This window comes from Festucalex cinctus, chromosome 4 (genome assembly GCF_051991245.1).
Source record: "Festucalex cinctus isolate MCC-2025b chromosome 4, RoL_Fcin_1.0, whole genome shotgun sequence".
Taxonomy (NCBI): domain Eukaryota; kingdom Metazoa; phylum Chordata; class Actinopteri; order Syngnathiformes; family Syngnathidae; genus Festucalex; species Festucalex cinctus.
The window spans coordinates 13,814,582-13,832,535 of NC_135414.1; the positions used below are offsets into that span (position 1 = coordinate 13,814,582).

General features: G+C 38.2%; 3 protein-coding genes across 4 annotated transcripts in view; 1 reads left to right on the top strand and 2 right to left on the bottom strand.

Moving 5' to 3' along the window:
- apba2b (amyloid beta (A4) precursor protein-binding, family A, member 2b) overlaps nt 1-6,080 on the top strand; it is a 41,132-nt gene extending 35,052 nt beyond the window's left edge. For both annotated transcript variants that reach the window (XM_077519053.1, XM_077519052.1), the window contains 5 exons: nt 852-1,031; nt 2,542-2,754; nt 2,847-2,966; nt 3,508-3,648; nt 3,740-6,080. In XM_077519053.1, the coding sequence (XP_077375179.1) occupies nt 852-1,031; nt 2,542-2,754; nt 2,847-2,966; nt 3,508-3,648; nt 3,740-3,811 (726 nt within the window). In that variant the 3' untranslated portion in view covers nt 3,812-6,080. The remainder of the gene's footprint in view (nt 1-851; nt 1,032-2,541; nt 2,755-2,846; nt 2,967-3,507; nt 3,649-3,739) is intronic.
- A 909-nt stretch (nt 6,081-6,989) lies between these two features.
- sord (sorbitol dehydrogenase) lies at nt 6,990-12,883 on the bottom strand. Its single transcript, XM_077518186.1, has 9 exons — nt 12,209-12,883; nt 12,101-12,134; nt 11,528-11,692; nt 10,472-10,631; nt 10,247-10,365; nt 8,099-8,164; nt 7,857-8,035; nt 7,603-7,724; nt 6,990-7,531 (listed from the first exon to the last, which is right to left on the bottom strand). The coding sequence occupies exons 1-9, from the start codon at nt 12,260-12,262 to the stop codon at nt 7,366-7,368; spliced, it is 1,065 nt and encodes a 354-aa protein (XP_077374312.1). The 5' UTR covers nt 12,263-12,883; the 3' UTR covers nt 6,990-7,365.
- A 1,245-nt stretch (nt 12,884-14,128) lies between these two features.
- Nucleotides 14,129-16,220, bottom strand: terb2 (telomere repeat binding bouquet formation protein 2). The gene is made up of 7 exons (XM_077519072.1): nt 15,901-16,220; nt 15,480-15,561; nt 15,236-15,375; nt 14,665-14,720; nt 14,517-14,572; nt 14,364-14,449; nt 14,129-14,284 (listed from the first exon to the last, which is right to left on the bottom strand). Exons 1-6 carry the CDS (start codon nt 15,962-15,964, stop codon nt 14,395-14,397), a joined length of 453 nt encoding a protein of 150 aa, XP_077375198.1. The 5' UTR covers nt 15,965-16,220; the 3' UTR covers nt 14,129-14,284; nt 14,364-14,394.
- Nucleotides 16,221-17,954: the final 1,734 nt, after the last annotated feature.

Genomic DNA, 17,954 nt, shown 5'->3' on the forward strand with positions numbered 1-17,954 from the left:
CGACGCGTGAGCACAGACTTTGATGTGGACAGCGTGTATGATGCAACTTTCTGTCTGAGTAGAGCACAACCTGAAAGTCCCAAATTGGTCATTTCTTGAGAGTTGCGCCGCGTTATATTTAACGAGATGGACTTCATTCAAGAAAGTGTGTTTGTATGATAATTTGTACGCACATAGGGATGATGGTCGAATCGGTCCCTGTAATGATCGCCTGATGATTCTGCCTATCCATTCCTGTGTCGTCGCAATTGATTGATGACATAGTTGCCTTTCTATTACATCATACTTGTGGATCACTCGAAAGATCTGACCAATCAATCCATGCTTAACCCAACTGTTTCATGAGTCTAACAGTTGCCTATGAATGTGTGTTAGTCATGTTGTGCATAATATATATATAAATCTAGTTCATTCTCTTTACTATGACAAAAATAAATAGTTGAAGTCTAGCAAATTGGACGGGCAGTGTTCTGCAACTCAGCTGGTCTTGCTCCAGCAGATTGCAATCGAAGCAATGTGCGGCCTGCACCTCAGCATCTGTGCCAGTCATCGCAAGGCTGTCTCATCTTAGTGATGGGAATTAAAGGTCAGCAGAGAGTCATATTGGAAGAAGACAATCCCTTATCCAGCATCCCACACATTTTGTGCTCCAATTGCAGTGTGCTGCTTAGTCTCCATGTTCACGTTTGCATTATAGGAAAAACAGGTTCATAGCACAGTACAGCATATTGATACTATTTGTTCATATTATGTTGTACGGGATCTTCTTTCTGCTCAGGATGGCACCACACCACTAATTCCACTGGGTGACTTTATAAATCAGACCTATTTGATTGTGTTTTGATATACAGGCCCAGCTCATCGCGCAGTCCATCGGTCAGGCTTTCAGTGTGGCTTATCAGGAGTTCTTGAGAGCCAATGGAATTAACCCAGAGGACCTGAGTCAAAAGGAGTACAGTGACATCATCAACACACAGGAGATGTACAACGATGATCTCATCCACTTTTCCAACTCTGAAAACTGCAAAGAGGTGAGTAAGATTTGCAAAAAATAAATCTCGTCACTTGCTACTGTACTCATCCTGACTAATTAATGAGTTTTTGAAACAAGCACAATAAAAGACTTTAATATTGCTGACTCTATTGTTTTCACAATAGAGTCCTGAGTTTTGACTGTAACTTTTGAGGTCTGCACGTTCTCAAAATTTCATTACAGCAGTTTATAGTCTACATTAGTGTCATTGATTTTTGTTTGAATAAGGGACTAGATCAGGGGTCTGCAAGCTAGGGCTTTGGGTCAACATGTGGCTCTTTAGTCCTTCTCCTGTGGCTCCCCGTGGAGCTCTATTATAATAAATAAATAAATAAATACATAAATAAAATAAAATACACATTTTTAAAAAAAAATATATTTTTTGATAAAATAATCTTTAAATTAATGATGTAGTTTTTTTTTTTAATTAATAATTAAATATTTAAAAAATGACAGTCCAAATTTGTAAGTTGTCAGAAAAAGAGAGATGAAAGGTAGATGAAAAGGTTTTTAATGAATTACTAAGCATATCCAAAAAGTAACCATAAAATGTCCAAAAAGTAAGAGGAAAAGGATAAAATTACCATATAAAGTACACAAAATTGCCAAAAAAGTCAGGATTTTTTTTTTTAAAGGCAGAAAACATGTTCATAATGTAACCATAAAATGTCCAAAAACAAAAGAAGAAAGGCAGAAAATTACCATAAAATGTCTTTGGAATTGCAAACAAAAAAAGTCTGAAAATTCATAAAAAAAAAAAAAAGTCAGACAACATAACTATATAATGTCCAAAAACCAAATAAATACCAAAATGTATATAATGTACACAAAATTGCAAAGAAAAATAGTCAGAAAATGTATTTTTAAAAAGGCAGAACAGAAAACTTTAAAAAGTAACTGTAAAATGTCCAAAAACAAAAGAAGAACCACCCCCCACCCCCAAAGATTCCATAAAATGTCTACAAAATTGCCAAAAATGAAAATTGATAGTTAAAATAATGAAAAAATAACCATAAAATGTTCACCAAAAAAAAGAAGAGAGGCAAAAAAAATGACCAATTATGTTCATAAAATTGCCAAAAATGTCAGAAATGTGGTGGAAAGGCAGAAAAGTCTAAAAATGAAAAACTAAGTCTGAAAAATTACACACACACAAAAAAACAATCCCCCCCAAAAATAGAAGATGAAAGGTAGAACATGAATCTCAAAGTATTGGATGCTGCATATTTTCTGTTATGGCGCAGTGCTAATTAGCTCTTGTGCCGCAGTATATTAGTCAAACACACTGTTTAGTTCATCATAATGTTCAAAGCTTTTGCCTTTTTTGTTTATAACTTTTTTCGTTATTTATTTGACCTAAAATAGCTCTTTTGACATAAGCTTTCTGACCCCTGGACTAAAGACGAGTATGAGGCATGAGCATATGGACTGTCACTAATGACCCATCAGCACTTTGTCTTCCTCCATGGATGATCACGACTGACCTCTCCTCTGACTCCCATCCGCAGCTGCAACTGGAGAAGAGCAAAGGCGAGATCCTGGGTGTGGTGATTGTGGAGTCCGGCTGGGGCTCCATCCTGCCCACTGTCATCTTAGCCAACATGATGAACGGCGGACCCGCCGCACGCTCGGGCAAGCTCAGCATCGGAGACCAGATCATGTCCATCAACAACACCAGCCTCGTGGGGCTGCCGCTCGCCACCTGTCAGGGAATCATCAAGGTACACGGAAACAGCACTTGAAACAACGAATGATCCCGAGAGGTTCTTTGTTGTTCGAAATGTTGAATTATATGTTCGTGTTTGTGTTGAAGGGCTTAAAGAATCAGGTTCAGGTGAAAATGAACATAGTCAGCTGCCCTCCTGTTACCACCGTCCTCATCAAGAGACCCGACCTCAAGTACCAGCTGGGATTCAGTGTGCAGAATGGCATCGTAGGTGTCAGCACAGCTTTAACTCATTTGCTCCCAAAAACGTATAAATACGTTCTATTTTAAATGTATTAAGTGTCACAAAGACGTATTTATACGTTTTGTATGTTTTTTTTATGCTAGAGCATACAGAAGGCTTTGATGCAGCCTCTCAACTGCAGATAATGGATGAAAAAAAATGGTAGTAATTACAAAAACGGCCAGCAGGTGGCAGCAGAGTATAAGAGATCAACCAGGGCTGTTTCCCCACAATTCTTTGCAGATTTGTGAATAATGATGAAACTTGGATATATTCTAATGTTAATTGCTTCAAAATGGAAACAGATAGAAATATACTTTTTTTCATGATGAAAGAAGAAACTCGAATCTTTCGTTTGGTAGGTTCCATGTTTTTATAATAATAGAACACAATATTCTAACTTGTTGGAGCTTTCTTTTACCTGTCTCAGACATTATCTTCGGAAAGATGACTTCAATGTATTTAAACCTTTCCTATCCTAAAAACAATTTATCCGAGGATTTCTTTGCGTTGCTGTGACTTTAGATTTGCAGTCTAATGCGGGGAGGCATCGCCGAGCGAGGGGGGGTCCGAGTGGGCCACAGGATCATCGAGATCAATGGGCAGAGCGTTGTGGCCACAGCACATGAGAAGATCGTCCAGGCCCTCTCAAACTCTGTTGGCGAGGTGACACGCACACACAACGTACACGCGCGTGCACACAAACGATACACGACTGATTGGTTTTTTTTATTTTATTTTCTTGTTTGACTTTTAGATTCACATGAAAACTATGCCTGCAGCCATGTTCCGACTCCTCACAGGCCAGGAGACGCCAATGTACTTATAAAGTGATGAACGGACTGTCGTGAAATCTTGTACAAATTCACAGATGGATTCATTTCCCCATCCTATCGTCATTGACAGCCATTTTGTTTGTTCTGTTTCCCTCTGAAGAGCTGAACAAACTGTGTGAGTGTTCTTATTTCTGTTTCTCTGTTTTGTCTGTGCTTTCGTGTCCCTTCAATGAGATGGAACGACTTACTGGTACTGAGTTGAAGGCCTCACATTTGGTTTTATATTCAAGCAAAAACGCAAAATCTTTGACTATACACCCTGCACTATCAAAACAATTCGGTCAAAATAAACCCAAATTGGGTCAATAAGGGAGAGACTTGACATTTTGAGTTGTAACCCAAAACATTGGGTCATATAAGTAACCCACCAACCAACCCAAGGTAAAATGAATAATCCACAAAACAAAACAAGAATTTGATTTATTTGTGGTTTATTAAATTAATTTGACTCAAAATTTAGGGCTAAATACCTCAAAACGTTGGGTCGGTACATCTTGGACCCAATTCGATTGGGTTATTCAACTAACCCAAAATATTGGGTCAAATGAGGAAGTCACAAGACAACCCAAAAATTGGTTTGTATGCGGGTTATTAATTAAATTTGGCCCAACTTTTGGGGCTAAATACATGAGAATGTTGGGTCAAATGAATAACTCACAAAACAACCCAAAAATTGGTTTGATTTGTAGTTTATTAATTTAATTTGACCCAACCTTTGGGGCTAAATACATGAGAGAGTTGGGTCAAATGAATGACCCACAAAATAACCCACTTTTTGGGTTAAATTAATAACACAAAATAACCCACCTTTTGGGTTATTTTGTGTTATTAATTTAATTTGACCCAACATTTAGGGCTAAATACTTCAAAAAGTTGGCTCGGTTCCTCTTTGACCCAATTCAATTGGGTTATTCAACTAACCCAAAATGTTGGGTCAAATGAATCTCACAACACAAACCTAAAATTGGTTTGAATTGTGGGTTATTAATTTAATTTAACCCAACGTTGGGCTAAATACAAGAGAAAGTTGGGTCAAATAAATGACCCACAAAATAACCCAATTTTCGGGTTGTTTTTTGGGATATTAATTTAATTTGACCCAACATTTAGGACTAAATACTGCAAAAATTAGGTCGGTTCCTCTTTGACACAGTTCAATTGGGTTATTCAACTAACCCAAAATGTTGGGTCAAATGAATCTCACAAAAAAAAAAAAAAAAAGGTTTGATTTGCGGATTATTAATTTCATTTGACCAAACGTGGGTTATTAATTTAATAAGACCCAACCTTTTGGGTTAAATAACTAAAAAAGTTGGGCTGGTCCACCCTTGACCCAATTTGGGTTATTTTTGACCCAACTGTTTTTAGAGTGTGTATAGATTCATTGCAAGTTTTTATTTATTGCCCATATTAATACTCTTAAAAATGTGACAGCAGGTGATTTGCGGAACTCTGGTGTAAATAGTTTACTCAAATGTGCTGTTAAGTGAGACAGAGAAGTATGGCAAGAACATCAGTTGCAGGATACGCTAATGGCTGCCAGTTAAAGCAGAGGTGTTTGTGTTGTAAAGAATGGATGTAAATATGCTAAGTTAATATAATATACGTGTGAATGAAAGCGGTATGTGCATCACGGATTTAAGGGAGAAATGCCATATACTGTACTTTGGTTTAACTTGATGGCAATACACACAAAAGGCTGACGACTTTTCTACAGTATGTTTCATCGACAAACACATACATTTAAAAAACAATAACAAAACTAGCAAGATGCATCAATTATGCTTTTGATATCAGTTACTTGTATGGAGAAAAAGAAACAGAAAAAGAATTGTTCTTTCTGCTTCCTGTTGTGTATGTTGATCTTCGGTGTTCCTGACTGAAACTCATGCAAACAATGAGTGGACCGTGAATGTAATGTGCTGTGTGAGCTGTCCCATTGCCATACCAGGTATTAGAATGTCTGTACATAAAAAAAGAAACTTGTCTTGTATTGTGCTTATCATGGGAAGAGAAAACAGTGAAACACCACGGTTTAGTCACAGCAAACGTCGTCCCCACTTGAATGTTTGCTTTGGATCCTGGGATGAAATGACCAAACTGTGAATGACACTGTAACAGTGAGAGCCTTACGACATGAGTAACACTTTTAACAATGCACACTGTATTCCATTTAACCACGAGTGAACATTATTGGTGTGCATGCCTCGTAATGTAATATCATGTCATTGTGGCAAGATAATAAAGTCAGAGCTAAACCTGGCTGATTGTGTGAGTCAAATAATCAAGTGTGGCTCATTCTATACTTCTGTTTGGAGTTTGCATCTTCTCTTTCTGTGCTTGTGTGGGTGCTCTTTTCTCCCACATTGAATCTAAATTGAGTGAGGACACTGACGAGTTGTTTCTCGTGGGTTTAAATGGGAATGTAAATACTTTATTAGTCTACTCTATACAGTTTACGCTAAAAACGGGTTAATTAAAAAAAAAAAAAAAAAAAAAAAGGGTTGATAATGGACCGATCCACTACTTGGGTTAATTTGACCCAACAATCTGTGTTGTTCTGTACAAAACGACCCATTTTTTTCAAAGTGTCTCTAATAGTATGTAAATATATTTTGATTTTTAACAACAGCCTGGGAAGGGAACCGTCGGCCGACATACGACTTTTAGGTCACAGTGACCGATAAACTGTGAGATGTGCACTATTAAATACATTTTGGTCACCAGGCAAGAATGCAGCCTTAGGTAGTTGTTATTTATTAGATTGCTTTATATTTATGGCTTACAAGTTGTATGAGCCATTTCATGTACGTGAATGTAGGTCACCAAGATAGCCGCTAGGTGTCACCATTGTTTCCAATCACAACCTATTCAAGTTGAAGCGTTGTAATGTACTGTTTTTATAGCATTTGGTTATACTTGGACAATCAATAATGTTAAATAAAATATTAGACGGCAAATGTACAGTCAAAGGGCTTATTCCACCAAATGTGTCAAACTGCATACACAGTTTTTGGCTTTAACTTAAAAATGTACTTAGCCACTGGTTTACATGCTGGTTTAGTGCAATGTGTTTTTCAATTGTTTTATGTACGGGCTGTGATTTTTTTTTACCTGCAGTTTGCTTTAAACATACAGTATATTATAATAAATAAATAAATACAGAGACAGTATTTTCAATGTTCAAATCAATGAACTTTTAATTTGATGAGTGCGATCATGTTCCCAAACAATCGGTATCGTTTAGGCAGTGTTCTTTTCAAGTGTCAATCGCTCTGTTTTGCACCATACAGTAAGTGATATGATGATTGTTTTTCAGGCAGGGCCAGGGACTGAACATCACGCTCCATGTCGTTTCGAATTTAATGCACTAGCGCCCTCTTCTGGCAGTAACGAAGAAATGCACGTGAAGTCGTACAATTTAAGCAAGTAACAATATATAGCTTTAAAATCATGAACAGTCTAAAATCAATTTGTATTATTTCCAGTATTGGCCCATTATCTTTTACAATTTGATGTGTTTGACATCTGTACAGTTTCATGTCCTTTAGGGATTCTGGTCCTTCTGGTCACACTTCAACATGACCTTTATCCCCAGACCCTGACGTGTGGTCTCAAACGCTTGGACCGCCTGCTCCAGGGGGAAGCGATGAGTCACCAGAGGCTTCACATTCACTTTTCCTGACGCCAACATGGCGATGGCCATGGGCCAACTGCAAAACAGTTAACACGCACATTCTTATTAGTGTGAATAAAGTGAAAGACAGGAGACTGTTTCCCATACGTGTTGCAGTAGCGGAAGACGCCTCTGATGTCGACCTCTCTGACGGACGCGTTGACCAGAGGAATGGTGGCCATTTCTGATCCGAGACCCACCAGTACCACGACACCTCCTGAGCGGGTCGCCTGGTAGAGCACAGCAGCGGGGTCTTACTTGATCATGTATGTATATGTAAATATCTACAAGTTCATTACAATGAAAGACAAAATGTACATTACAAGGAATTTCCTCAATAGGGTGCAGACCAATGTACGTACGTAGATGGCAGTTTGGATGCTGCTCTCCACGCCACTACATTCAATCGTGATGTGAGGCTGAGCTCCCAGGATGTCCTCCACCCTCTTGGCCAACTGCTGTGGTTCATTCCCTCGCTTGACAGTCAGCTGGAAGTCTGCACCCAACTCCTTGGCCATGGCCAAACGCTCAGGGAACAGATCTGAAGGTGAGAAGAGAAACGGGGTTCGCATTCGAGAAAGGATATGTTGTGTTTTGAAGTTACCTGTGATGACAACTTGCGAAGCTCCCATCGCCTTGGCAACAAGCAGACAGACCAACCCAATTGGCCCTGTGAAGTAGCGGCAACCTCATTAAAATGCCACCATAATCAATAATAAATCTTTTAACCTTACTAGACATTTGAATACTAAAATCATGAAATAAGATTGAAGGACGAACGCATCATAAATTGTCAATTTTAGACTGTCGTCAAATTGTGGCTCAAAAATAAAAGAGAGTGTAGAGGTGAAACTCAGTAGTTGTTTTTGTGATCACATGAAATGTTGGCAAATCTCATGAGTAGGGATAGACCGACTATCGTCCGGGCCCATTATCGGTGCCAATATTCGGCATTTTGAGGCATATTGGTATCGGCCTTTTCAACGAATTTGACGGTCGATAAAAGATCTATTTAGTTCACTCCCAGCCATTTTCACTGAAGCAGTCCAGTTCACTCCCAGCTGTTTTACTGGATTTTGACTGATTTTGCAAGGACCACAGAATATTGTGTTCTATTGCTATCAAAACGTGGAACCCACCAAAAGAAAGATTAAAGTATATTCTTTCATCAGAAAAAAAAAGTATATTTCTATCCGTTTCTGTTTTGCAGCAATTGGCATTACAATACAGTTAAGTTTCATAATTTTTCACAAATTTATATAGAATTGAGTAATTGAGCTTATTTTCAACAGGGCCCTGGTTGATCTCTTATACTGTCTTGCCACCTGCTGGCCATTTGTGTAAAAACTACCATTTTTTTCAACCGTCTTTGCAGTTCTGAGGCAGCATCAAAGCCTTCTGTATGCTCTAGCTTAAAAAAAAACGTCTGTCTTTGGGACGCTTAAAACATTTGAAATAAAACATTTATATGTTTTTTTTGGAGCAAATGAGTTAAAACTGTTAAACTGTTACATTTTCCATTTTCAGACAGTTCCTGGGAACGTTCTGCACCTGTTTTGTGATTTTTGAAATTATAACAAAGATAAGTAAAATTTATAAATAAATAAAATAGTTCAAATATTTCAAAATTGTGGAAAACTTCATTCGCTGGAGAAATTAATACAGAGCTATTTATTTAAGTTTTCATTTGTTTTTAAAGATGCGCTGATGAACCTGGGAACTCCCTGAACTTTTTGTTAGAATTTTAAAACATGTGTATTTTATAAATTAAATAATAATAAAATAATAAATAATAATAACAAAAATAATTTAATAATAATAAAAAAAATGAACATTTTACAAAATCTGAAAAGTTGTTCAGAACTGGAATTTGTATATATATTTTTTTAATTTTAACATCAATATTTGTTTGCCTTTTACTGAAATATCAGCATATCGGCTCCAAAAATCGGTCATCGGCCTCCTTCACTACTACTACTACTTTTTTTTTTTTTTTTTTTTTTCTCAATGATGGTGCTACAGAAGAGTACAAGGAGACCAATGTGCATCTCAGATTTTAATATTGTGGAAATTTCATTCAAAAAGTGAAACTCATGTTATATAGACTAATTAAAGACAGAATGAACTATGTTAAAATATATCTTTCAAATATTTTCATGATATAGTTCCGACATTAGAAATCAAATAAAAAAAAAAAAGTGAAATTAGATTTCAGAAAAGTAATTACTCAAATGTTTACTAAATTTGCATAAGATATACATTTTTTACTTTTTTAAACTACTCAAATAATTATACATTATTATTATTATTATACATTATTACAAGTAAGTAAGGGGCATCATTAATCGCAGGTTAAAAAAAATAATTGTGGTGTTAAAAGAAATTTACGTTTACTCGCTCAATTTGGACACCCTAATTGTTACTAAAGGTTTGATCATGGAGACAGTTTGCACCAGAAACGATTGGAGCCACTTTTCATGATTTCTCTCTTAGGAGAAATTCAAACGAGAACCAATCACACAGAATAATCTTTTAGTCTCCCATTAGCATGTTTTTTCCAGTTAAATGTTAGTCTGCTAATACAGATGTTCATGTTCAACAATTTGTTCCCTTCTTTGTTGAGATGCAGACGCACCCACTGACAAAACAGATTCCTTTCTTGCACAGGCATGATTCAGTCACATCTTTGTATAATAGTTCCCTGTTCCCAAATACCATTGTTTCTATTTATTTATGTCTTCAAATTAAATACCTGCACCACAGACGAGCACAGTGCTACCGAGGGTCACGTCGGCCCTGCGACACGCGTGGATGCCCACCGACAGAGGTTCAATCAGAGCCCCCTCCTCAAACGTCACATTATCTGGCAACCTGGAGAGAGAAACACATTTCAAAGTGAAGAGGATGCGTGCACAGATTGAGTAAGACTCTTGCAGTCGCTGTTAGGTAATTGTTGGTGCAAAGCCAAAGGCTTTACTTGTAGCAGAAGTTGGAATTGTGCGTGTAGTATCTGCACAAGTTGCCGTCATCGGGCGGCGTGGCGCAGAAGAAGATAGTCGGAGATAAATTGTAGCGCCCGCTTTTGAAAAACTCGTCCATCTCTCGGGGAACACCTGGCTCAATTGCCACTCGGTCTCCTAAAAAAAAAAAAAAAAAAAAAAGGGGGAGAGAAAGGTACAGGTTTGTGGAAATAGCTGCGTGTCATAATGATGTTAATAAGGGCAATGTATCACATGCAATTTAAAGAGAAGTCAACCTTAAACATTTCTTGACAATAATATGTTATATGTGACCTCACTAGTATAAACATGACATTTTGATTAATATTTCATTTGTGGAATATTATGAAGCAAAATCCAGCCATTTTATACATCTCAGGGGGCGGGCTTTTTGCCACTTGCTGTCGACTGAAGATGACATCGCAGTTGCTCAGGGCTCAGGCAAGGACCAATTACAGCTCATCTGTTTTCAGAAGCTGAGCTGTGATTGGTTGTTATCTGAGACCTGAGCACCATTGATATCATCTTCAGTCGACAGCAAGTGGCAAAATGGCCGCCCCCTGGATCAGCCACAAGCATCATTAATTATGAGGTGCGCGTATTAAAGCGCTTTATAAATAAAGTTGAGTTGAGTTGAGCTGTTTTGTTGAGTAGCAATGGAGACAGCAACTTTTGGTGGTGGGGGGGATTTCAACCAACTGTGACAATATCTAAAATATGTTTGTCTGTTCTGCCACAGACCACACACTAAAACATACGGGCATATTCTTTTGGCGATGAAAAGGTGGTGTTACAAGGGGCAAGTATTATTGACAGCTGATTGTACCAAAAGTAATTGATATTATTGAAAATGAATGCCAGTTGAATTCTTAGCGAAAATTACATGAAGTGAGTTTGTTTGTGAAAAATGGCCCTCCTTGACAGTTGTGCAAATGGTCCAGACTGGGAAATTTCTCAAATTAAATTCCATACTTTACAGCAAGGAATGGTAATTGTTACTATTTCACAAGCGTGAGGCATTTTGACTGACTCACCAACTTGAAGGTGTTTGACCGCAGAACCGACCTTGACCACCCGTCCCGCTGCTTCATGCCCCAACACCATTGGCTTCGTTAATACAAAGTCCCCGATGCGGCCGTGCTGCCAGTAGTGAACGTCGGAGCCGCAGATGCCAACTGAGTGCATCTGGATCAAAACCTCTGAAGGCAAATGATGACAGAACCACTTTCAGGAGGGCATATGTTAAGTGTATGCAGCAATGCTTGTTTTAAAGTGCTTTATAAATAAAGTTAAAATGGTTAAAATGTATAAATCACACTCAGTCTATACATAGGTGTTGCATGCCATGACCAATAACTAAGCTACTTTTCTTGTCGGCCTACAGTACAGTATTTTAAACAAAAATAAAGAATTCCTCTCCTCATAGTACACTCTTAAATGGAATTAAAAACCGGTTACTGCATTTTAGAACTGTGTTACATACTCTGACACCAAGAACAACACGCAAAAATCAACATTAATAAATTAATGTCAAAGCCATGAAACGTTTTAGGAGTGAAGAAGTTTAAATTTAACTACAAGTGTCATTTAAGGAGACATTTTTGTACCCATAGGACCTGGCTCCGGGATAGGGCGTTTCTCCTGGAACATGCAAACACAAACCGGTATTAACGAATTGCCAAATAAAATACTGTATTTATATTGTGAGACTGTACCAGTCTGAGGTCTCCCTGGGAGTGCAGCACCACGGACAGATTGTCCCCCTCCATGACAGAAGCCACTCGGTGGTGTGGCCGCGCGTGGAGAGAATAGACGCGAACCAAAGTCCGACAAGTGAAATGTGGAGTTCAGTTTACGATTCATATACAGTATGTCAAAGTACATCACCGCCTCCTAACTGGGGGTTGGTACCACAACAAAGACGCGATTGGCTAAACATGAGCGGGACAGTCCACTGTGAAGGGGTGGTCGTCTTTACTCATAAAAAAAATGCTTTCACATGAACATTTTCCTACGCCTTACTCTTGCTAGTCGTATTTAAAATAACAAAAATATTGAATATTATGCATTTGTTAGCCTCCCCCCAACCACCCCCGGTTGTGGTTAATATACTGTAAGCGAGTCGTTACCCCTTTAAAATGTCATGTCGACTCCGTTCTGTTTAACATGGCGGACCATGCCAAAGATATTCTAGAAAGGAGAGATGAAACACAGATTTTTAACTTAACACACATTGTAAATTCTAGGAGAATGTTCTGAATTAATGCTCTTATTTATGGCAGCTCTAAAAAACTATCATGTAACCGAATAGTTATTAATAATAGCGTTTGAACGATTGGCTCAACCTGATAAAACTAAAATTAAACATCTCTGGCGAGTCTTTTTTTCTTTTTAAACACCTTTCCCCTCATTCATCATAAGATTGTCAGCATTTTAGCCTACTAAATCGAAAATTGTCTAAATCGACACCATAGAAATAGAATCAAGGAGTCAAGGAGTTTTACACGATATGCAGGTACGGCTACAGGAAGAGGTACACATATTGAAGCTTTTTTTTTTTTTTTTTAAACTGATGGGAATGAGCTAGCTTGACTGATACAGAGGTGGGCTGAGAAAATTATTTATAAATACACTTTAGAATATCAAATAAAATGATGGAAGAGCTTAACTGGGGAGACAGATTTCTAATGGGCCTCGAGCACCCCCTAGTCCCCTTGTAACCCAATCCCTAATGATTTGGCATGAAACGTGATACCCAGGTACCGGTTAGCTCAATAAAATACCAAGACTTGTGAAAAGGGAAATGCTTATTCACGGTTATGACCCGAGTTGGGGAATCCAGGTCCAGAAAGTGAAAACCCTGCCACAGATTGGCTTTCGCCACAGATGTTGCTACTTAACTGGCAGGTAAACAAGTTCATTGAAGCACCTGTTGAGTAGCATATGTGGCTAATGTCAAACTGTTTCAGGGTTTGTTCTCTCTGGACCTGGATTCTCCAACCCTGGTTATGGTAATGTTGCAAAGATTGCAAGGTGTAGATGCAGCAGAAATAAACATGGAAGAGGCTTGGATTTCCCATGATAGTTAGTCATATCCTGCTCATCCTTTTATTTTGAAGCGCAAGTTTCCTGTTAACCATTTCTTGTTGTACCCTAGCTTTACTATTGCTATTTACTGCTTCATTGCTTTCACCTGTTCCCTGCTCTTTAACCTTTGCTGCCCTTCACCTCAGTGCCAGATTGTCACTTTCATTGTGCATTACTCTCCATCCTTACAATGAATCTGTTTTTGGACCCAGACGATATCTGAACCAGCATGTTCTTCTGACCCCTGCCTGTCTTGTGCCTTTTTTTTCTTTCTTTCTTTCTTCTTCAGATTACTGGCGTTGGACCTGACTTGGAACTTTAATTTTGGACTGCGTACCTCCACACCTCCTTATAGGCTCCCAATAGGACCAATGATCAATAGGACCGAAGCAGATGACATCCTACAGCCCACCTGTTTTCCTCAGCTAGTCCTCATCAACCAGTGTCACCTTAGCACCTAGTCTAGTTTTAAGAACATTGCAACTGCCTCTTTGTTTCCACTGACCCTGAGTGAGCAGACCTGAGCACAAATCATCATGGGCTGACACTTTCAAGTAAGTAAACAGCATTTAATTTCCAGTAAATTACATACAAATGGTCACTGTTGTCTATGACAGATTGTGACACTTGGAAAATGGGAAGCAACTTGCATGGCGGTAACAGTCTCACCAGCACCAATTTGCAGGCTGTAGCACTGACATCCCCTTCAGTGAACAAAGCAAATCAACAAATCAGTCCAATGCTGACCTCATCAGGTCAAATAAAGATTTGTAAACATGTCACCTGCAACGGTGTCACTGATAGGATCATCTTTTCAATCACATGTGCACGGTTCACTCTCTGATGTGCTTGCATTAAGTGAGTCAGTCCTGTTAATATCGCAAGATTACGGCATTGTGTTCTTATTATAATATTTGCAGTCAAATATTAACAAACCGGTCACTGCTGCACCCCGTTTCCTTGGAATTGTTGGTGGCCTGGTCAACTAAACTCTTCAGGAAACACAAAGAAGCAGATTACCAGTCAAATTAGTCATTTTCAACAGATTAGCAAAGTGTGACATCACCATCGTCATCAATCATACCTGTGTCGGTTGCTGGTCATGCTCCCAAATAAGCCTTCCAATCACATTTCTCACCGCTTCAGACACAAAGAACACAATTACTAATGTGTATTGGTTATACTTAATTTATCTCAACTGGTGGGTCACTGTCTCATTATGGCTGGGATGGGAGAGAAAGTAAAAATTCAGATTAGTATTTTTATTTTTAGATCGGTGTAATAGTTCAGGCTATTAAAACTGTTTGAGCTGTTTGTTTTCATCCTTTATTTCCTATTAAAAAGACAAACTGTTGTTGTTGCACTTTTCTGATTTAAAAAAAGGGGGATTAGTGCAAGGTAAGGTAACTTTTAGAGACTAATAGGAAAAGGAGAGTTCCTTTTGGGGGAAGAATTCATTCAACAAAGGAAGTAGGTGATTTTAATAGAGGTGACCACATTCATAAAATTATTTTTGCCCCCCAAAAAAACCCAACAAAAAACAAACAAAAGCGACTTGAGTTTTTGTTTGCAGTGTAATGTGGTTTGGTTGCTTGTTTCTTTGCCTAGTGACCTCAAGGAGCATAAATAAACATCTATTCCTGTAAAATCCTCACCATTCTGCACTGGAACTGGAGGCAGCACATAGTGACCGATGCTCACTGACTTGATACTCTGTCGCTGTTCACATGCACTCAGGAACAAGCTGTGAAAAACAGTCACCATGTCCCAGATGTAATCCATGCTTTGAAAAACCCTGAAAAAAAAAATAATTAAATATATTTAATAATAATAATAATAATAATAGAGCACCATGAGTATATGACCGACTCTGGTGGTATGCTGAATGATGTCACTCACCTGAGTGTATCGGGGTGTTCAGCATCATCACTGAAAAGATAATCTGCTGATCTCCAACCTGTAACTATTCCATCCTCTGCTACTACAAGGTAACATAATGACACCAACTTGTTCATGCTGATGTAAATGTTGATATTTATAGATATAACTTAAACTGCTTTTATTTAACTGTTTATACAAACTGTTTCTGTTTATAAAGTGGGGAGGAACCCTTAGCTCAGGACTTCACAAAACAAGTATAGGCCACAAATTAACTTGAATTGTTAAGTCATACATGTTGTACATTTGATTAAAACGTTTCTATCGTATTTATCGTTTTGTGGACGAGTTTACATGGATATAGTCACCACTCTTACGCTAGCTAACGCTAGCTAAAAATGACTAATGATTCTATGTAAACCACTTTAAACATTTTACTTACGCCAAAAATCCCGACGTGACTGTGAAACACTGCTTGAAAACCAGGCCTTCTTATTTGCAAACATAGCTACATGTACTTGAGTTAAATTAGATGTCTGTTTATGTTTACGTCGGTCGCGCAGATTTCTTGCCTGCCTTGCACCTCTAAAAACACCTGCCGTCTATTGACTTTAGTGCTTCAGTAAATGTCCTTTTTGTCCTTCAAAATTACGGTAGTTACTAACACTCTTTATGTCAAACGTTTGTTTTGTTGCTTTTTGCATGGATAATACCGTTTGTATATAGGCGACTGTATTAATACCGCCACTATTTTTTACCCCCCCCCCCACACACACACACACACACACACACACATACACACAAAGAACGAACAAAAATGATGAACCACTGAGTTACTATTTCTGCTGTATGTTTTGTTTCGTACGTAACCAGCTTTGTAGCCTTTTTTTTTTTTTTTCTTTTAGCATAGCAGTCAGAAGCAGGTTTTCCCTGTTCTGTGGTTGAAAGTTTATGTTAATAATCGCTTATTTTACTCATTCGTATGCAGTGGAAAATAACTTGTTTTACATGTTAGTTTTAAAAATTAGAATTTCAATATTTGTACACTTCAACCCTTGTTATAGCTTTCCATTTTTATTTCAGAGGTATTTTTCTGAACAGTTTTATTTGCATATATAGTTTGCATATTTTTATTATTGAACATGCAGCAGAACACTGACTCATGGCACAAAGGGGTGAAACGAGAAACGTTTCATAATGTCTGTTGTACTAGATTCCACCGCTAGGTGGAAGCATTTTCTAAGGTACGGCTTCAACTACAGTCCTTGTTTATGGCTCGTAGCAATCTTTTCGAATGCTGTAATGGGTTTGGGGTCAAATCAGGCAACGTAAGCATCACACATGAAATAGTGTTTCTCTTACCACTCAAGGGCCCTACATCAAGCCATTTCATTTACTCTCATATCAAAGCAGTCAAAGGTTCAGCTTTTATTTGATGGCGTTGTATATTCTGCTGGATGATATATTGATATGAGTGATAACATTTTAAGAAAATTGAACACAAGCTGTTTTTTTCAAATCACATTTATTCATAATAACACCAGGGTGGCTGTATGGGACAGGCCACCTCGCTCCAGAACAGCTAGTGAGGTTGAGCATCAGCACTGGGGTTGTGTGCAGGTCACGGGCTTGTTGCAATCACACCAAAGCGCACATTACCTACCCCCATATCCATTCCCGTAATATCATTTAGCCTTGTGTTTTATAACAGCGACATCCTATTAACACGGATATTGCAGTGCAGGAGTGTTGCCAGGATGGTTCCGATCCAAGTGATGGGCTTGAGACACGCTCATTTTTCTGTCTTCATGCAATAGGCACTTTAGCAGAGTGCAATAGAGTTCCTCCGGAGTGCACAGGTTGTGTACAGTGAATGGTCCAAGGACTTCAAAGCATCAAAGCAGCGCTAACTCTGTTGCCGTGACAACAGTGAAGACACTCCCTGTAAAACACCCCCACCCCCCAAATTCATGTCGTATTGAGAGTGCTCTCAGACAGAAATGGGGTTGGTTGAGCTTATTAAACGTAGAAGGACAAACTCCCTTTTGGCTTCCCATTTTAACAGATTTTTTTGTCTCAAAAGAACAGAATGTTTCATGCTGAAGGTAAATGGCATATTTTCATGTGCAGTACAGAAATAATTGAGTGTTTAATAGATACTATGATTGATAGGGAACACTTAAAAGAGAATCATTCCTTATTTAGGATTATTTTGTCAGTTATTGTTTGATTGCGCTCATTGTAGGAAATTTGGATTGTTGGTATTGAATTTCTAATGACTTAATTGCTAAAATAAGAATTACCTTAAGCTGTAACTCCATCGTTATCATTTATTCACTACTTCTTCATTCATTTTGCACATCCATTTCTTTCCTATGACACGATGGTGTAGGCTGCATTTGGCTCCTTGGACAACCATCAGTAATTAATATAGCTCATAAAGGGTAAAAAGATTGGACCTGACCTTGTCTCCATTGTTTGCTGCTGATTTTGTCT